This window comes from Stigmatopora nigra, chromosome 21 (genome assembly GCF_051989575.1).
Source record: "Stigmatopora nigra isolate UIUO_SnigA chromosome 21, RoL_Snig_1.1, whole genome shotgun sequence".
Taxonomy (NCBI): Eukaryota; Metazoa; Chordata; class Actinopteri; order Syngnathiformes; family Syngnathidae; genus Stigmatopora; species Stigmatopora nigra.
In genome coordinates this window covers 3,007,929-3,030,000 of record NC_135528.1, presented here as the reverse complement: position 1 = coordinate 3,030,000, position 22,072 = coordinate 3,007,929, and the positions used below count along the sequence as shown (strand labels likewise).

At 39.1% G+C, this 22,072-nt stretch overlaps 1 protein-coding gene across 3 annotated transcripts in view; it reads left to right on the top strand.

Moving 5' to 3' along the window:
- The first annotated feature begins 4,732 nt into the window (after positions 1–4,732).
- kcnq4 (potassium voltage-gated channel subfamily Q member 4) overlaps positions 4,733–22,072 on the top strand; it is a 36,441-nt gene continuing 19,101 nt past the window's right edge. For 2 of the 3 annotated variants that reach the window (XM_077743818.1, XM_077743817.1), the window contains exon 1: positions 4,741–5,410. In XM_077743818.1, the coding sequence (XP_077599944.1) occupies positions 5,109–5,410 (302 nt within the window). In that variant the 5' untranslated portion in view covers positions 4,741–5,108. Of the gene's footprint in view, positions 5,411–22,072 lie in introns of all 3 variants that reach the window. The other variant, XM_077743816.1, reaches the window with a different exon arrangement.

Genomic DNA, 22,072 nt, shown 5'->3' with positions numbered 1-22,072 from the left:
ACCCTATTCCAACTTGTACTTCAGTGCAATGGATATTTTTCCCCTTTCATTGTACATTCCTTTGCTTGTGCGACTTATAATCCAGAAAATACATTACTTACTTCAGCCTGTGTTAAACATACCCATTGCATTATTTGACATAAATACTCTATGTAAAAAAAGATGTATTTGACTACTTCCCCTAAATATTTTTATATAACTTCTAGTTTAATTAGTACTACCATCACATTCTCAATTTTAATAAACCTCATTAACCTTGTGAAAGTTTCCGGATTTTTGGAATGCATGATGTTATTTCCAATTGAAGAAACTTTTTTGATGATTTGTACTTTGATTTTGATTTTTTTTTACTGCAGCCTGTATTGTCTCCCACTGTATAAGTGGGTGTGGGGGGTGGGGGAAGACACACTACTGGTCTGTATCAACAATCGGGGCTTCCACCTTCACCTCCATCTGAGGTTCTCCAGACATACTGTGGAACAGTGATAAAATGAGGGCAACTACGGGGCCGAGGAGGCCATTAAGCGGCGGAAAATAGTGGAGGCGGGGCTGAGATTCTACTGTAATGTGCACATTTGCTGACAGAAGTAGTTCCAAGTCCCCGTAGACCCCCTTCCGAGTTGCTCTCCCTGAGTGGCTCCCAGGCTGGAGTGGGAAAAACAACAGAGCAGGGAGAGAAAGAGAGAGAGAGGGTGTTCACCACCAACCAACCGTAACCCCCCCCTGCCACTTTGTGTGTTCCACCACCGGGTGATCCCTGACTGTTATTCCACCCTGGTACGAGCGGTTGTTGATGAGCTGGATTAAAAGCTCACCCTCTCTTGACCGATCTCGTTACAGCGCGGGAGTTTACAGTCCGAGCCCACTCAGCTGTCTGGGGTTGTCAGGGAGCCGCCCCCTTAACCCCTGGCGGGCCCCATGGGGCAAAGTGCCGGATTCCCCGGTGCTGTCAGTGGTGAGCGAGAGAGGAGGAGTTTGTTTTGAAGCCGCTTTGATGCGATTCCGTCCATCGACACCTCGTGTGGGTCAGTTTGGAAATGGCAGGCGTTTGGAGGAAACAGGAATTTTTGTAGTGGGAAGGTCCCTGCATAGGATGTACTTGTGTTGATGTTTATATATGACCTACTTAATATATTGATGCATTGATGCAGAAATAAATAAATCAACATTTTTTTCCCTTAAATTTATCTACACTTTGCAAAAGAGAGAAGAATTGCCCTTACAATTCTGAGGTCGAAGGTTAGATCCCAAGTTTGAACCTTACTGTGTAGAGTTTGTATGTTCTCCCAGGTATTTTCTTCCAAAAAAACCTGCTAGGTAGGCTGTTTGAACACTCCAAATTGCTCCGAGGTCTGAGTTCGAGTGAATGTCCCCACAGTTGGCAGGGTAAGGCTCCAAGACCCCTTAAAATTACTTGGCACCCTTAAAATTGCCCTAAAATAGTTGATTTTTACATTTTGTTTTCATGATCACAAGTGTACAATCATTTGCTTTCAAAAAGGAATTAATGTAAGCACAACCAGGAAGTGCGTCTGTAGCGGTATAGAGTTCACCAAGCTCATACACATTACACAGGTGTCAAGGCTGATATTTTTTGTTTAGAGTTGTATCTGGTTATCTTGTCTCTATTTTGAAATGAATGACCCTATCGGCCACATTGTCTTGCGTTATGGCGTTTCGTCTTTGTCAGCTTGTAGTCTTGCAAAAATTTATAGTTCAGACATGTTTTTCTGATTAATTCAAAGCAGATTGGGCGTCTGTGTGGATTAAACCATAAGGCAGTATGTAAATATGTACGTATGCATATAACATGGGCTACTGTAATATCAACCATTTTTGGTTTATTTAAAGAATATATGACTGTTTGGTCTAAATTGCTCGATTGGGAAAGATGTTAAACTTCATTTTGACATTGTTTTTTCCTTGTTCTCTGTAATTTATAATTATTTATTATCAATAATAATAATCATTAAAAATTTACTTTTTTAAATTGAATATCTCATATGTAGAACAATATTCATGATTTTGCTTCGTTTTTAGTTTTATTAAATAACACAAATATACATGTATTTTTGCTTGAGTTTTAGCTATAATTGTTTTTTTTAAATGTTAGTTAGACAATACCACCTGCTGCAGTGGTTGTTTCGTGTGGCTTTTGTGTGGGTTGTGTAGGTTTGAGCTGCAATCAGCGGTAGTGTGTGTACAAATGGTTGTCTGTGGCTTTTTTTGGGGTGTCCTAGGACTAACTGGCGACCAGTTTTAAGTCATTTTTCCAAATTCAGCAGGTATGGGCTCCGGCACCCTCGACCTTGACAAAGATAAGTAGTGAAGAAAACAAAATGAATGGACAATTAAAATCATCCTTCAAAATACTTTTATTGTTTTAGGTTCTGAAAGATTAGCCCTGTCAAACTTTGAGAAGATTATAAATCTGGATTTGTGAATTCCTACTGCATTCCCGCACGTCAGCCCCTGCTGAGTTGCATGAAAAGAAGCAAAGCTCTTGGTGACAGTGTAAGACACACAAAAAAACCCTATAACTTTCTCAGAACTTTTTTATTGTGTAAATGAGCAGCATGGCCTTTGTTTGATGTCACCTTTTGGTGGTCAAATGACAACGTGAGGCAGTATGGGGTTGTTTGAGAAAGACAATGCATTCCCGAGAGTTGCACTTGACACGTGACCTCGACAATATACAGTCTGACAAAGCTGTTGTTCTACTCCATGTAGCCCCCACTAACACCCACACAGCACCTGTTTCTATCCCTGTCACGCCCCCCCCCCCCCCAACCCCTTCCTCCCACGCCGCCTCCAGTAGCTTCTATCAGAGCAAAGGTGAAGGCAAAAATCTTCAGATTAGAAAAGTAGTTCCGTACAACCCTTCACATATCATAAAGTGTATTCGATAAACCACTCAACTAATAAATGATAATCTAATCTAATAATAGTCAACAACAACCCTATTTTTTTCAGCCCCAGAGACCACTTTCAGTTAAGAACCTGAAAATTGGTAGACACAAAAAAAAAATCTCTAGAGAAAATGTTCAAAAAGATACAGGAAGTTTGCCATTTTGGTTTGAAGCTAAAATTTTGGCTTTGTTGCCCTCTCTAGAGGATGTTTTAAAAAAAAATCCAGCCCCCAAAGCCTGTTTTACTTAGCGATATGAAATTTGGCAGGCATATCTGCTGCGGGTTGATCCACAAAAAAAGCCTCAAAAGGCTTATGCCAGAAACACACTCTTAAATTGCTCTAAAAAAAAATGGAGGCCAGTTTCTCGTGGCAAAACGATATTTGGAAAATATTTCTATCGCAAGTTTACCCGCAAAAAAATCACACTATGAAGTATTTTTTTGCTGAGGAAACGTGTAAGTTTAGTAAATGAATACTAAATAAGTTGGGAAATTTGAGGAACATGATAAACAACAAACTCGGTGAAATGATTTCTTTTAAAAAGATGTGGGATGGCTGCCATTTTGGTTTTGAAGCAAAGAATAGTTGGATGAGTTGGGATGTTTCCAGGGGTCCTTTTAAAGAAATGTCCTATCTCCAGTGTCTCTCGGATAGCCATGGGGGGTTGTTCCCCTTTGACATTCATGATGAAGCTGTTACACACAAACAGACACAAGGCATGCAAGAGTCACATGTTCATTGTTTAAAGTGATGACAACAACTTTAACATGTCCATTCTAGTGCAAAACATTTTCTTTAACAAATTCAAAAACACAGAATTCTATTTTTCAGATGTGTTATCGTAAAATACAGCCAGCATTTCTTCAAAGTGACAGCTTTAAATGGGCCCAGTCATTTTATAGCGCCCTACTTTGTGTTTTTTATTGTTATTTTTGGCCTTGTTTGGTCCAAACTAACCACGATAATTGAGGTATTACTGTATTTGACATCCCAAAATGTATAAGATTATTTTTGCCATTATCAGATGTCTAAGAAATCTATTTGGATAAATATGTACTGTACTTTGAGTTGCTGTAATTCTATACAAATGTGGTTTACACTAGGTATTGCAAAAGAATATGATTACATATACAAAAGTAATTTTCACTAGGGAAACGTTAAGTATTCCTTCCGCACTCCTCCCAACCTATTACACTGTGAATGAGTTACTATTAATCAGGATTAAATGATACAAAAAATGCATTAAAATAGATATAAAATGTTAGACATGCCCGCCTCACAGTTTTGAGATCGAGGGTTCAATCCCTGGTTGACTACGACCTTCCACTATGTGGTTTGCATATTGGCTCATGACCAAATCAGGGTGACACCTGCCCTTAATTTACTGGGATAGGCTTCAGCACCCTCGTGAGGATAAGTGATAGAGAAAATAAACCAATGAACCAAAAAATATTTTGAGAGTGAATATTTTAGGCTTTTTCATTAATTCATTCATCTTTAACACCATGTATCCTCTTTTGGGTCGCGGGGGTCGCTCCTCTTGCATGGTGTTTACATGTTTTCTGGGCATGTGTGGGTTTTCTCTTGGTACTCCGGTTAGACAGTCTAAATTGCCTCTAAGTATAAGTGTAAGCGTGAATAGTTCAGGGTGTCCCTTGCTGGGGTAGGCTCCAGCACCCCCACAACCCTTGTGAGGATAAGCAGTGCAGAATATGAATGAATGAATAAAATACATTGAAGACAAAAAAAATAAAAATAAAAGTCTACATTTGAGATTTAAATCTATCAAGCCAGGAATGTAAAATGTGTATTTGCAGGACAGTTTAGAATTTGATTTCTTTGTTTAATTCAGATGACCACCACTCATGTTTTTCCATGCATACCTGCACACGAAATTGGACTCGCGCGCACCATGCGCATGCACGGACGGATCCTCCCTCCCTCCCTCCCTCCACCTGGCCCGGACGCTCCCCCACCCGCTCAATGTGGACTAGAAACGCGCACCACCAGCTCCAAAACAGCCCGGGCAGCCCCAGCAAGCAAGCGCGATGAAGTCTGCGGATCACTTCACGCGTGTCCGGATGTTTCCCACAGCGACTGTAACTTGACTTAAGTAGTTGAAATTAACTCCACGTGTCTTCTTGTCTTTTGTTTCTCGGCCGAGGAGTTTTCCCCACATGGAGCCAAACTTGGTTTGATGTTGGGAAGCCCGTCGAACAACGGCGGCGTCCGAATGCTGGCGCCGCCGGCCGCAGGGGACGAGCGGCGGGTGGAGTTTGTGGCACTCACCGCTGTGCACACAGAACGCAGCGAGCCGTCCACCCCTGAGCGTGGCTTGCCCTTGCATCGCACCGGACTTCTGGGTACACCCTTACCCGGACCCCCGGGCCCAAGGGCCGGCACGTCCCAGACCAGTAAGCGCTTCCGAAAGCTGCAAAACTACCTGTACAACATCCTCGAACGGCCCAGGGGATGGGCGTTCATATACCACGTCTTCATGTGAGTTACATTTTCAAACTTTTTTTTTGTTTCTTTTTGGACAAAATAGGCAAAAATGTTTAATCACGTGTCGCCGGAGAACAGTTGGATGATGTATCTTCCAATTACGCAAGCAGCATCAGCCGTGCTTCATCTCCACGGGACTTCTATACACTGTTCAATTCCCATTTAATGAAAAAACGTGGGGGATATTAAAATGAATCTATGTAAAATATACGCGAAAAGCACATTTAACACTAGTTATACATCACATTCTATCATAAACAATGACAATAGAAGATGTTATGGAGGTCATTGTTTTTGTAGATCTGAAAAGTAATAGTAGTGTCAAACTAGATGTACTTTTTACTGCAGTATTTTGAGAAATAGTTCAACTATTTTGTAAAGGTTTACTTATTTGTCAGTTAGTTTGTTGCATCAATTGCTATGTTGGTTGTGCTAAAAGAAATTTGATACGTTGAAACCATTAAATTCAGATTTTCTTAATTGTGTGTATTAGGGATGTCCCCGATCTGATCAGAAATCGAGCCCGATCACGTCGTTTTCAGAGAATCGGGTAAAACAAAGATGATGGGGTTTTAATTTACATGTTTTGTTTAGTATTTACTCTAGCTGCCATTGATGAGTCACTCACCATTAATGGCAGTGAAACTTTTGATGGCAGTTACTGAGTGAGGTAAGACAACAAGTAAGAAAATAATCCATATGTATAATGAAAAAAATATGTATACATACACCAAGTTTTATCATATTTCTAGATTTAGAACTATAGAAACAATCCCATCAGAAAATACAGGAAAATACAATGGCAGTGAAACTTTCACCAGCAGTTACTGAGGTAAGATAACAAGAAAATAAACCATATGTATAAACGAGAAAAAATATATATACATACCACGTTTTATAATTAACATCAACTTGATTTCACGTGGGCTGGACCATTTTGGATATAATATTTGGATTTTCTTTTTTTTATATATTGATTAAAAGAACTGGATTAAAAGCCCTGAATATTCCATTTTTTTATAGCTCTAAAACAATGTTTATTTTTGCTTTTTTATATATATATATATTTTTAGATTTTACAAAATAATTTTGGAACTAAAAACCCAGAAAAAAATCATTAAAAATTACAGTTATTGAGTTAAAAAGGAGAAAATCAGGAAATTTAATATACACCGATACTCTTCATTTTAATTTGATCCTAAAACAGAAAGTCAGCACTCATCATTTACTTTCCCGAGCCACACAAAATGATACGGCGGGGCTACTTTGGCCCCCGGGCCGCCACTTTGACACAATCGATATAGAGGTTCACTCACCTGACTTCGGTGTGGGCAGGCACCGGCTCAATTCCCACTGATGACAATTTGACTGTGACCTGGCGACCATTCTAGGGTGTAGTCTGCCCTTTGGCTAGGATAGGCTCTAGAAACCCTTTACGATGATGCGTGCTAATATGGAAGATGAGTGAATTAATACAAATTTGGGCATCCAACCTGCAACGTATCGGTATTAGGAAAAGATATCTTAGGGAAAAAAACGTCATTGGGACATCCCTAGGGAATTCCATATGTGCGATGTATGCAAAGCAACACTGTCTCTGTCTACAGTGTCAAAATAAGGACAGTAGTCAGTGGGTCAATTCATGAGGTTGCTTGAGAGTCCCATTTTTATTGTCGTTGTCAAATAAAGAATGCCGTGTCAGCGTGCCAGCCCAATCCCGGGATAAAGTCAAAGTTCAGTGGTCGCTTATTTATAAAACATGTCAGCATTGGTTTGTCTTTGCAACAGTTGTCCTACGACGGCAGCCAGGTCGGCCAGCACATGCCATGGACCCGCCGGTCGTATGCCGACACTCCCTGGACTGCTTGGCGCGTTTTTGTGCCTGCAGCTGCCTCCAAACTGATGCGTTTATTTCCTTGGGAAATCCCAGACTTGGTTGGGCCAGTAGAACAACTCGCTGTGTTCCTCCTACCCGACTAGCTCAAGTTTCACATGCCAAGCGCATCTTGTGATTCCAGTCATGTTGTGTCGGCTATGGCAAACACGTGGTGGTTATGGTGGGGCTCATTCATTCATGACAAAGCCTCTTTAAGGTCACTTTGATCTACGCTAATTGAAGTGAGCCGCATGCTACCTTGGAGAAGCGTGGTGATAATTTCCCTATGATCCTTTGATTAGTTATTGAAAGACATGGTTAACTGTGAGCATGTCATTGCTGGGAATTCACGTGCTGGACTTGGATTGGTCGGTGTCACATAGGTAGGTGGCAGTGGTTCCAAATTCCTGAGAGTTTTATTTGTATTTTTAAAAAAAACAATATTAGATTTTTTTTTAATGACTAAAAACTTTAAAGGCTTCATGCTGAAATTAAAGCAAGGTGGTTATTGCATTTTTAGAAGATCATTTGTTGAAATATAAACTGAATATCTGAAGAATCTGAATTTTTACTGGTTAAACTATGATTTTTTTTTTTTTTTTTTAATTCTTTTACTAACTTTAGAAGCGAATTATTGGTGATAAACTTACCAGGTCAAAAGAATCACCGGATAAGCAATAGTTATTATTATTTTCAAAATGTTTCCCCCCAACTTTAAAAGTGACTTAGTATAACAAAAAACATTATTTCATGGCATTGAAAATTTGTAATTGAAATCATTATATCTCATTTTTGCTGAAAACTGCTTAAACCTAAAACATGTTTTTACTTATTAAAAATCTTAAAAGTGAAAATGAAAAATGAAAATCAGACATAGGCATTGTCGTCATCATTGACTTGACAAAAAGCCTAGTAGTCATCATACCCTCAGCAGCGTATGACGAAATTGTATAGTGCTTCTCCACAAGTTCGTCTTCCCAGGCCAGACACATTTATGACATTTATTTATGACATATTCATACTTGTTAGCTCTCCGCCTTGAGCGCCATTTTCCGGCGACTACAAGTTGCCTCACCGATGCCAACAAGAATAAGATGGATCACTTACCTCTGTCTTTATACTTACCCTCCCTCAGTCATCCTGTGGAAGGTAGATCTGCACCAAACAACCTTCCTGTTTCTTCAATTCGACTTGACTTAATTTCATAGTAGGGATATGTGTAGTCGTCACGTCACGTGTTGCTGCAGGTTCAGAGACCTGATGGCAGTTGGGAAGAAGCTGTCTTTGAGCCTGTTTGTCCGTGCTTTGTAGGACCTGTAGCGTCTGCCAGATGGAAGCAACTGGAACAGGCCGTGTCCAGGGTGGTATGGGTCTCCAACAATGGACCCGGCTCTTCTGAGGTATCGGGGGTTGGCAATGTCTTCTAGCGATGGCAGAGAGCAGCCGACGATCTTCTGGGCAGTGTTTATCACTCTCTGTATGGCTTTTTTGTCTGCTATCGTGCTTCCGGTATACCACACTGTGATGCCGTAAGTCAGGATGCTCTCCACAGTGGCTCTGTAGAAGGTTGCCAGAAGCTTGGTGTCCAACTTGTCCCTTCTCAGTACCCTGAGGAAGTGGAGTCGTTTCTGGGCCTTCTTCACTAACACTGTGGTGTTTGTGGACCAGGAGAGCCTATCCGTGACGTGGACTCCCAGGAATTTGAACGATTGGACCCTGTCTACACATACTCCGTTAATGAGGAGTGGGGCCAGGTCTGTGCTGCGCTTGCGAAAGTCCAAGATTATTTCTTTAGTCTTTGCGGTATTCAGTGTAAGATTGTTCGCCGAGCACCAAGAAGACAGTTTGTCGACCTCGTCTCTGTAAGCTGACTCATCCCCGCCAGAGATGAGTCCGATCACAGTGGTGTCATCGGCGAATTTGATGATAGAGTTTGACTGGTGGGCTGGTGTGCAGTCGTATGTGTACAGGGAGTACAGGAGAGGACTCAGTACACAGCCTTGTGGTGAGCCTGTGTTTAGTGTGATGGAGGAAGAGAGGTGTGGACCCATTCTGACCGTTTGTGGTCGACCAGTCAAGAAGTTCTTTATCCAGCAGCAGATTGAAGAGGATAGTCCAAGGTGGTAGAGTTTGTCCTTCAGGATGTCCGGCTTGATGGTGTTGAAGGCTGAGCTGTAGTCTATGAAAAGCATCCTCACATAGTTCCCCTGGTGCTCCAGGTGGCTCAGTGCTGTGTGAAGAGCCACGGCGATAGCATCCTCAGTGGACCTGTTTTCCCTATAAGCAAACTGGTGCGGGTCAACTGAGGGGGGAATTGTCTTTCTGATGTGTCGGGCCACCAACTTTTCAAAGCACTTCATGATCATTGTGCTGTTGTGAAATACATGTTAAGGTTATGATAGAGATGAGTTGGGATTTCTTTTCTTCAAAACTGCTTTTTAAATTTAAAATAAGTAATGTGAGATAAAAAGCAAAAATGTCATGAAATTATATTATATTTTTCCTGAATCAATTTTAATTGAAAATCAGTTTGACCGAAATGTTTTACTTTAGTATGTGCAGGGCTTTGTGGAATCTTTTTTTATGGGTTTTTATTAGGTTACTGCATCTTGAAAACGAAAGGTTCTGTCTGTGTTAGTCTCTTCACTTGAGTGGCAGTAAAATCTGTGTGCTTGTTTCAAGAGGTCACTTATAGTTGTGATTTCGCGGCTCTTTAAATCGTTTCTGAGATTCTGCACAAGTTCAAGTGTGTATAAAACGTCTGCACAACCCTGTTCCAATTCTGTTTTATGTGCAAAAATAAACTATTGAGGTACAGTGGTACCTCGAAATACGAGCTTAATTAGACTGAACTTGTATGTCGATTTACTTGTAAATCAAAAGGTAGATTTTTATTTGTTCTAATTCGACATCTATTAACAAAGTAACAAATTCCTAGTAGTTTAATACTAATAAAATGTGTTTAATATTATTAAAATTAGACGTATTTCGCGGAGGGGAGAGAGACGGACAGAGAGAGGAGAGGGGGGACTTTTTGCACGGCAACGCGCCCGTAACATAACAAACTAAATTAAATGAACTTGGATTACGATGCAGACACTCAAAAATAAATTTAATCTAACCTTACACTAAACTTAATTCTAATTTAGTTTTACATTTTTATACCTTTCTTCTCCCAGGTTGGCTCTATTGGCCCCGCCTCAACCCTGACTTTCAAATGCACCCTTGTTTGCTTTTGTCTTCCCTTCAAAATAGTCCGAAAATGATGCACACACACGTCCTCACAATAGGATAACACATGACGACTTGCCAACTTGCCAGGGAAGTAGTACTCCTCTCGTATTAGATTAAAAAACACTGAAAAAATGCAACGCTCCGCCCAGTGATCGTTGAGACATTACACGAGGGATTTGCGACCAGAAAGACAGTGGCCATGATGTTCTTATGAGCAGCCTCTTGCGTCCGCTGTATGTTCGTATATCAAAGTTTCTCTTGTATCTCAAGATAAATATTCACCCGAAATATTATCTCAAATTGCTCGTATGTTGGGGCACTCATATGTCAAGGTACCACTGTATCTGATTAACCCCAAGTAATGTTCAGGTGTTCAAGTAAGCTTTAGCTTTTGGACGTTTAGGCCACACTAATAGCGGAGAATGCTTTGAAACAAGGGTGTGTAGACTTTAATATTTACTGTATCAAGTGGAAAAAGAAGTTTCTGAGGGATAGTTTTGCTACGTTTCTTTTCACCTTTTCTCCTGACCGAGGGCCGATTACATGCCCCCATCTTAGCTCCTTTCACCTCTCCCTGGGGTCCCGGCAGGGTTTTTGCTGGCCGCGAGACTCTAGGCTAAATCGGTCTTGGCGGGGGCAAAAAAATAAAAAGTCTTTGGGAATCCAGTAATAGTCATTCCGGCGCTCGTATGGACGAGAAGCCAGAGAGCGGTCGTATTGTGATTGATGAGTGATTGATTGATGGGTAGAAATAGAGCGCCTATGAATTATAGATCGAGGAAAGATGTGCAAGCCAATTATTATTAATGGGGACTTTGTACCCTTGTGCTGTGTTAATATGGACGAAGGTTTGCCTTCTTGTTCACAGCGTCTTAAGCCATCCACATTGTCTTAATAATGGGAAAAGTTCACTTAAAGTTTGTTAAATGTTAAAAAATGATGTTTAAAAAAAGCATAGAAAGATGTGAAAGTAAAATAAATACATACAAAATTAAATTAGCCCCCAAAAAATCAAATATGTACAAATAAAGTACTATATGTATGATATAAATAAAAAATATAATATAATTAAGTTAAAATTTCAATATTTATTGAAAAATATGAGCAAAGAAATATAATATCACACAATATCAATTATTGGGTAATACATTAAAATTAAATTAAAAAACAAATACAAAGCAAAGTTACTTTTTCTTAACATTAACAATACATTATTAATAATTACATCCAAAATGTGACTTCTAAAGTACCCGAGGTAGTATTTTTAAAAGAAAAAAATTACAAATTTCCATCAAAATCCCATTAAAGGCCCAATAAAAAATAAAATCAATAAAATTAGGAAGGAATATATACACAACACATCAAACATTATTGTTAATGTTAAAATAATGACAAATAAAATAAAATAATACCAAGTGAAGTAATGCCCTGAACAGAATATGCTGGTATAAAATGTTTAGATTTGTCTATTTTCTATTTGTTAAAAAAAATCATGTTTTAATGTTTGGTTTGATCTGAAGTACTTTTCAAAGATTTACACCATATCTCAGTCGTTACAATTTGCTGTTTTAATACTTTTATTGGTCATCATTACACTTTCTCATTGTATTAGTTGAAGTCAAATCCTGCATGGAACCTACTTACATATTTATTATCTTTTTCACTTTAGTTTAATCAAATAACTTGCAAGTTTGTAAGTCAGTCTTTGGCTTAGTGCAGGAAAACATCCCCTGTCACCTTTTATGGCCCAGACTCCCTCTAACTACTGTATGTGTCTGTGGGGGTGTGTTTAGGAAAGCTTGAGCCTAAAGTCATAGTATTTATAGATGTACTGGTGAGATACCCTTAACAGAACCGTGGCCCCACCGTGCACGGTTGCTGGTCTGTAGTGGGCTAACGTGTAACGGGGGGCTTCATGCAGGTTGCTTTGATAGTCTTCACTTTTTGCCTGAGAATGCAGAAAAACATTATTAAATACATTTGAATTGCACGATTAAGTCAAACATTGGTGTTCTGTTTTTTTTTTCAAATAAGAAAAAATTGGATTAAAATGATGCTATGGCTCATAGTGGAGGAACTGGATTCAAACCCGGGTCGGTCCACCTGTGTGGACTTTGTATGTACTCCTGGGGCCTGCTTGGATTTTCTCTGGGTACTCTGGTTTACTCCCGCATTCCAAAGACATGCATGGTAGGCTGATTGGACACTTGAAATTGCCCCTAGGTATGAATATGAGTGTGTATGGTTGTCTGTTTCCTTCTGCCCTGTGATTGGCTGGCCACTAATTCAGGAAGACCCCTGCCTCTGGCTCGTAGTCAGCTGAGAGTGTCCAATCAGCCTAGCATGGATGTTTTTACGGAATGTGGGAGGAAACCGAATACCCAGAGGAAACCCCCGCAAACCCTGGGGACAACATGCAAACTCCATACAGGTGGACCGGGCTGGAATCAATAATAATGTTTCATTTCATTTGCTAGTCAGCATAATTAGCTTGAGTTCCCTTTATGGATGATCTCCAAAAATAGCATTTTTTTTCTTTTTGCATGCCTGGTTCGCTTTTTACTGGATGTATTTTTTTTATGCATTCACGTCTGCAGCCAGTGTAAATTCTGCTCCATTAACAATCCTTTATGAGGGCCATCTCTTTACTTCTACTTACTCTCTCTCTCCCTCTCTCTCTCCCTCTCTCTCTCCTTCTCCCTCCCTCTCTCTCTTCCTGGATCTCTCGTTAGTCTTGCTTTCTACTCTAATTGACCCACTGCACTACCCTCTCATTCTCCCATCATATCTACTGCGCTCCCTCTGGTCCTCTAGCATCATTTTAAATATCATCCAATGGGCTTTTGGGAACATTTAGTAGGAAATCAAACACATACTTTTATTTTGTGTTCAATGAACAATGGATTATTGGAATCATATCTCGAGAAAGGATGTTAAAATGTGTTCCTATGTTAAGGAGTATTCTGTCTTATATAATTATGTTGAATGGGTGTTGCAGACACCTGTTGGCAATAGGTGTCATTTTTTAAGTCTTGATAAATATTAAAAAGACCGATTATAGTCACACCGTCAAAGATGAAGGTCATTTTCCTCCTAGTAAGCACCGAAAATGGCCGATTTTCTAACCACACATCCAAATTGATCATGAACATGCCGTATTCATAGAAAGCGTCCAGTCTTGGCTGTCCACTCCACCTTCTACTGAGATTAATTTCCGTCACAATTGGATCTAGTGGGAATTCCTCAAACTGATTCTTGAGCGCATGAAATTCAAAGAACGTTTTCAGGACCTGCCAGCGTTGCCGAGGCGCCGCACTGTTGACGTCTCGGAATCCACACTCCCGCGCATCGTCCGTTTCAACCTCGGTCGTCATATCGATTTCTCCTTACGGGGGCAAAAGTGGTTGACAGAGACCTTAAACCTCATCCAATGCGGATGATATATGAGGGTGCTGACACCCACATTATATGTCGTAATGTGGATTTATGTAACAGTTGTGTCGGTCAAGGCAAGACAGAAATACCGTGGCATCATCTTTATGGACTGTTGTATTGTTTTGTCTTAGCAGTATTCCCTGTTCACTTTTGACAATACAATTCAATTGCACTAACGTATGTATTTGAATCTCCACATTCATTATTGATTCTACCATTATACGATTCAAGGGCCTTTGATAGATTTAATACAAAATCATATACTAGCCCGATCTGAACATGAGGCCAATCCTGCCATTTTTAAGATTGGAATCGTACCAAAAAGATAGTTTCATGATGTATTTTCAAATGTTAAGGGCAACAAAATACCGTATTTTCCGTACTAGAAGGCGCAACTAAAAATACAGTGCGCCTTATATCTGGATCAATATTGGTTAATCATTGTATGAATTTTATGTGACTTTAGTTGACATATTTTATTCAATCAATCAATGAATCAATCAACTTTTAACTTTTTATGCATAGAAAAGGTAGAAAAAGCAGTAGCAAAAGCAGGACATATGCTATGTAGACGGGCAGGAAGAGTGAGAATAGGATTTTTGTTAAGAGTGTGACATTAATACTGTATTTTCTCGCATATTAGCCGCCTCCCTGTATAAGCCGGACCATTGAAATTGCCTTAAAATCTTTGAATTTTACCATTTCTCTTGTATAAGCCGCTCCCCGATTCACAATTTTCACCTCCCTATTCATGGTTTTAATAGGGTGTACAAATGTGTTACTTTGAAGGGAAAACCTTCGCACAAAGTATTCCTGAGATACTTTACGAATCAAAAGTATCATCTGCTGCATTGCACATTTCTAAAGGGTGTTGACTGCATGTAGACAAATTCAAAAAGCCATGAGTGAGCAATGGTAGGCACAAGTGAGTTTTTTTCACAATTTATGCAGTTTTTTTCTTGAATTTAGACATAAAAATTATTTTTTTATGTGTTTTATTTGTTTATCTTTTCTCTTTTGAAATCAACGACCGTATCAGTTTCGTGCATGTCAAGTCTAATTTGCCTACAAATAAAAAACGTACCTTGAATTCGGTTATAATTTTTGAGTGACAAACACGGCCTATATGCGAGAAATACAGTCATTTTTAAGGCTTCTATGGCTGAAAGCCTAGATTAAAAAAAACTGGGAAAACCTTTTTCATAGTGTGGCCACAACTTTGGTTATTCGGCAACAACGTGTGTACATTCCTAGCATCATGGTGAAATTTTTTTTACCTGCCTGATGTGATGTCACTGGAGCAGAGTAACCACAATATTTCAAATTTCATAATTGCCCCCACAATCTATACACCAGTAGTATCCTTCATATTAATTTGAAGTCAGTTACGTTAGAATAATTCCACTGTCAATGCTGTGGTATACTTGGATCATGCCCGACTGGTGTAGCTGATGGAGGAGGGCCCTAGTACATAAATTTAGACATGTTTAGTACTCTTCAGCTTTGGCGGAGGTCTTTATTCTACTGCTAGTTGACTGTATGACACGACTTGTCTTGGTTGTTGTTTTAACGCCGCTACAAGCAGGAAGATACAAAACCACAGCCGCGTATATAAACGCTCACATCATTTGACATTGTGGTGAAAAGCGTGCCGCTTTTTTATTTCCGTGTCAGCATGTTTGCTACAAATGCGCCCACTCGAGCGCCTCCATTAGAGTATTTTTTCCGTAAGTGTCCATCAAGAGTCGGCGTCCATCTTTTAGAGACGGTTTCTGGTCTTGCGAAGGCCTCGGTCCAGGCGCCTCGGCCGCTTAGCGCCCACGTGCTTAAGTGTTGTTGAGATGGTCTTAATTTATGGCAGCGCTCACTGTAAACACGCCAGGAAGCGGTACCATGGTGACCGGACTCAAACATAATCACAATGCGCCGGGACGGTATTTATAAGGTCTGTAGCGTCCGTGTCTGTGTGTGAGAGTGACCGTGTGGATGTCAGTGTGTCCCTGTGTATGTGTTTGAATGACAGTGTGAATTTCTTCGTGTGAGTGACAGTCACTGAGGGTGTCCATCGCCATGTGTTTGAATTATATTGCGTGCGCCAGTGCGTCTACGTCCACAACAGCATATGCACATCAACACAAAGTGCTGGCTTTCATGCGTGCATGCGTTTTTTCACAAAAAGTGTCAATTGAGAATGTTAACGAGCAACCGTGTAATCACACGCTGGAAAAAGCACGATTTCCGTAATTTGCTAATCAGCAACCATTTCTTAATTGCTTCCTTAGACTGTTTTTTTTAATGCAATTTGGTTTTAATTCATTCATTTGAAGATGTTAAATGAATTTACTGAAAGATGGGCGGCACAGTGAATGAGTGGTTAGCTTGTCGGCCTCACAGTTCTGGGGTTCTGGGTTCAAATCCAGGTCCACATTCCATACATGTGCATGGTAGACTGGTTGGACACTCTAAATTACCCATGGTTATGAGTGTGAGTGTGAATGGTTGTCTGTCTCATCGTGCCCTGTGATTGGCTGGCCATCAAGTCAGGGTGTCCCTCGCCTCTTGCCCAAAGCCAGCTGGGATAGGCTCCAGCACCCCCCTGTGCCCCTTGTGAGGATAGTCTTTCATAAAATGAATTAATTATCTAAAGATTATAGATTTTTAAAAAATGCACCACCTGTCCACATGAACGCAAACAATTAAAAAACTAATAAAAAGCTTTTAAAAAAATATTGCTGCTCAGTTACATTATATAGTGTATATATACAACCGACATTAGCTTTAACGCAAGCATCATTTTGAAGTCTTCATTGCAGAGTGGACCGAAAACAATGAAAATGTGCAGGTTAGGAATTCATCAAGAAACGTTTAAGAGCTAAAGACCTTCTTCCTGTGTCATACTAGTTTACCTCAGTGATGTAAAAAAAATGCATAGTCGAAACACATTGCACACATGAACCTAGAGTGCATCACGTTGCAAGAAACGGATGTTGCACACGTTCTCTTTGCTTCATCAACATCAAATTATGCTAATGTTAGCCCAGGCACAATCCTGAAAACTGTTTGCCGTTGTGTCCGCTGTAACCGAGCGACAGTATTGCAGCAAGTAGCCCGTTTTCCGTCTTTCACGGCCGTCTGTTTTTTTTACCATGCGAGTATTTGCCATCAATAACGCACCATGTTTGGACAATGTCACTAGGAAAACCAAAAACTGACACCTAGTTGCTGATTTAGGGATCTGTATCTGGACATTTTTCGAGCCTTATTATCAAATCGTTTATTATTAAAACTCTAGGGATTCGAAAAGAACAACGGTCTTACAAAAAAGTTTCTCTTCTAAGAGTAGTGTTGAGGGATTGCGTTGTCTGTGTGAGGCTGAAAAGTAAAGCTGGGTAATGATTAAAATTTGAATTGTGATTAATATTAGGATTCTTCTGATACATTCTCATACACAAACCAATACAATAAAATGTAGGATACACACAATAGTCAGACTTGGTAAATGTAGTGAGCTGTAAAAAGGTTACTTATAACTCAGTTGCATATACTATATAGTAGTACAGTGGTACCTCGACATACGAGTCCTCCGACATATAAGCAATTTGAGATATGAGTAAAATTTCGGGCAAATATTTATCTTGAGATACGAGACAAATTTTGATGTACGAACATACAGCGGACGCAATAGGCTGCTCATAAGAACATTATGGGCACTGTCTTTCTGGTCGCAACTCCCTCGTGTAATGTCTCTACGAGCACTGGGCGGAGCATTGCATTTTTTCAGTGTTTTTTTTTTCCTGTCAGTGCGAATGGCGTATGTATATGATACTTCTTGTTGGCAAGTGGTCGTGCGTTATCCTATTGTGAGGACATTTGTGTGCATCATTTTCGTAATATTTTGAAGGGAATACAAAAGCAAAAAACCCTTGATAGGTTGCATCTGAAAGTCAGGGTGGAGGCGGGGCCAATAGAGCCAACCCGGGAGAAGAAAGGTATGAAAATGTAACACAAAATTAGAATTAAGTTTAGTGTAAAGTTAGATTACGCATTTAGCTTGTATCTCAAAGTACCCATGTATACTTTATAGTACAATGTAAGTAGGCCTATGTGTAGGCCCAACCCTTCAATGGTACTCTTGGCGACTCTGAAATTCAATTGAAGTAACTACATGAGTTAATCTCTGGACTAATTTTCCCAGCCTTAGTTGAAAGCAGTTTTTGACAAAATATCCAATCCGTAAAACTCAACCGGATCAGCCCTTAATAACTCATAACATCAATTCTGTAAAATTAAAAATACAATTAAGGCTAAAATTGTGGATCAAATATGCTCATATAGCAAAAACATCCAGAAAGGGGCACCCTATGCACCTGACAAAGAGCTACATGGGCTTGGAATCTAATGGTTTCACCCGCATACTCACTACCTGTCACGAGTACCAGCGACAAAGTTGAAAGTACTCGCTGACATTTATCCACCGTATTGTTCACGGCAGGAAGCCAATTAGCAGAGGGGCCACCCGCCGTCGACATTTTAACCATCCCGCCACCATCATAGAAGATCTGACAGTGGGAAAACAACTCCTATCTATTACAATAGGGTCTAATCCTGATGTTAAGCCCCTTTCACACTGTTTCCTTACAAGGTGGGAGACCAGAAATGTATCTGTCTAGTGGTACCTCTATTTACAAATGCTTATATATATGAAATTTTCAGGTTATGGAACCTTTTAAATGGAAAATTACTGTCCCAATATACAAAAACAAGATCCAAGTTACAAAATCCACCCAAATATTAATACATTTTCTGTATTTGTTATTTTATTTTGAAAATGGCGCGGGAGCATTGCGTCCTGATTGAAAATCTCCCTATACTCTGCTAGCCTCCCATTTTCTATCTCACAACTCTATATAATATGATCAACTGGGACACTTGGATATTTTTTAAAGGATTTAGTTGGTAGTTTTTTTTGGAGGACTGCGGAACGAAGTTGAGAATTTACATGTAAAATACTGCTCTGTTTACGAAAAAATCAAAGTCGCAGAACATGTTCTGGAACCAATTAATTTGCGGAAGTAGAGGTACCATCGTATTTTCATTTTGATCAAAATACCAGCCAACCTAGTTATGCTAAAAGTACACTAAAGAGGTCTTTTCGCTGTCGGAATTCTGTTTAATTTACGTTTCCAATTAATACTTCCAAAAACATTCATATTGAAAGTCAAATTGTCATCCTGTCGTGATTCAAAGTGCCCATGTTGCACCTTCTTGTCCAAATAAATAATTGATGAGCTGCAAAAGGAAACTCGCGACATTCCGAGGAAAACAAATACTTTTTTTATTTTTTTTTAGTCACGTCAGCTAACAAACAACACCCGTCTTTAAGGACCTCCTACTACTTCCTTTCTGGCTTCCTGGGAGGGAGGGGGTGATGACGCCAGCACTTGAGCCTTTGAATTGTTTAGTCAGCAATTTTGGACAAAAAGCACTTAACGTCTCGTATTTTTTTGTGTAGGTGTTGGTATTTTTCCCCCTTCTTTGTTTTTCCTGTTTTGATAAGTCACCTATATTAGGATATTTTAAACTAGGTGACTCTGTTGGTTGCACTGTTGTTATTTGCGACGGTGTGTTTGTGTCTTTTAGTGATAAATGTGTTCAATTGCTGTCTGCTTTTTCCTGCCAGCATCACTCATCCTCACAGGAGATCATTTTAGACAGATATCTTGCATTAAAAGCGATGAAACTGCATATTTATATCATATCGTGTGGTTTTTGTTGTAACTATATCCATAGGTGATGGGTTACTACATAATTGCTTATCCCTGTCTATGGCACACATTTTTTGTTTATATATGTGCCTATGATACACATTTTTTGTTTACATATTCGAAGAAACCAACATTTTTGCTGCTTAATTTTGGAAAAAAATGGTATTCCCGTTTCTATGGAAACGAGTACTTTTCAATCAAAATGTAGCCGTCAATAACTTGAAAACTTCAATCTATAATTCTGAAATATACATCTCTCTACATAATTCTGCCAAGTGTGAGAAGAACGTATTGAAGTATTTGCAAGTTAAAGCCAAATTTGTAACCAAACGTACAAAAAAAGTACTTTGTGTAGAAATGTAACCACACAATATAATATGTCAAGGTAAATTGTTTTATTATGGTTATTGCTCACAACTTATGTTATTTTTTATGCTTCTGATCAATTGCCCATCAAAATAATTGAAATTGAATGGTGATATTGTCATGGTCATCATTCTTAATGTGAGTTTTAACAAAATATTCAATATTTTAACAAGGGGTAAAACTTTGTGTTCCCATACATTCAAGTAAATTGCACCGCAATTCCCACAATGTTAAACAGGATACTCGTTATTTGAAGCCCCTTTCATCCAGACCAGGGGTGGGCAAACTTTTCGGCCCGGGGGCCACATTGACTTTAAAATTTTGACAGATGGGCCGGGTCAGCACAAGATACGATACATATAAAAAAGTGCATCCGTTAACAGTACATATGAAACATAAACAGAAAAAAGGACTAAAGTATTGACATACTCATCACTCATCATTAAAGTAAAAAGTATAAAGTACAAAGTAAAGTAAAAAGGAATGTATTAAGAAATGTTAAAATGTAATTTAAAAAAAGATATAGAGGGGCTGTAAAACATGAAAAACAAGAGTGGACAGAGCTACTGCCACTGGCTTCCGCATGACGGCGCCATCTTGGGAAAAAAACACAAAAACATTATTTGAACAAAGTCGACGGGCCGGATTAAAACGCCTAACGGGCCATATTAGGCCCGCGGGCCGTAGTTTGCCCACATCTGATCTAGACTCACTACGTAATTAACAACCTTACCAAAAGAGCCATTATTTGTAAGATTGGGGCAACCTGTTTAAACTTTATACCCTCATTCCGGAATTCCCTTGTTTGACCCTACTCTGCCGTCTTGCCTGTTTACATGTCTACTCTCTCTTCTTCTTTTTTTTTTGCCGTTCATCATTCACAAATGATTGAATCAAAATGGCATATGCGCGTAGTGCCCGTTAATGTCTTGTTATCTCACATGGGGTTTTTCAGGGGGTAACGTGAGAGCCGCTCATAGATGCTGACGGCAAAATGGCGGTAAAAGCTCCTCTCGCCCTCCCTTTTTGTCCATTAAGCAATCAGGTAGTCAAATTGTGTTTGCGAAACCTTGTTGTTGGAACTCATAGCCATCACTTTCTCTTCAAAAGGCAATAATGTAATAAGAAATACAGTATATTTACAGTATATATAATATACATACATAGTCAAGTGAAATTCTTGAAACACTGAAACAATAATGCGTGTCATGATAAAAATATAGTGTATTAAATAGATTTTTAAAAGATGAATATAAAATACATTTATGTAAAAATATTATATTACATGTTGAATCAAAACCAAATGTTTAATAAGAATGTTAAATGAATCACTGGAAAAATCAGGTGAAATAATATCAATGCAATTGTAAATACTAACCACAAGTGCACAAATATTGAAGAAAAATCTACTAAAATCAAGCTGGTATAAATGTGATATTACAGTGATTACACACCTTCACAAATACAATATGTACATATATGTACATATATGTACATATATGTACATATATGTACATATATGTACATATATGTACATATATGTACATATATGTACATATATGTACATATGTACATGTATGTACATGTATGTACATGTATGTACATGTATGTACATGTATGTACATGTATGTACATGTATGTGCATGGATGTACATATGTGTACCAATGTGTACCAATGTGTACATGTGTGTACCAATGTGTCTGTGTGTACATGTGTACCAATGTGTACATGTGTGTACCAATGTGTACATGTGTGTACCAATGTGTACATGTGTGTACCAATGTGTACATGTGTGTACCAATGTGTATATGTGTGTACATGTGTGTACATGCGTGTACATGTGTGTACATGCGTGTACATGCGTGTACATGCGTGTACATGCGTGTACATGCGTGTACATGTGTGTATGTATGTGTATATATGCAAGTGCATGTGTACATATATATATATATATATATATATATATATATATATATATA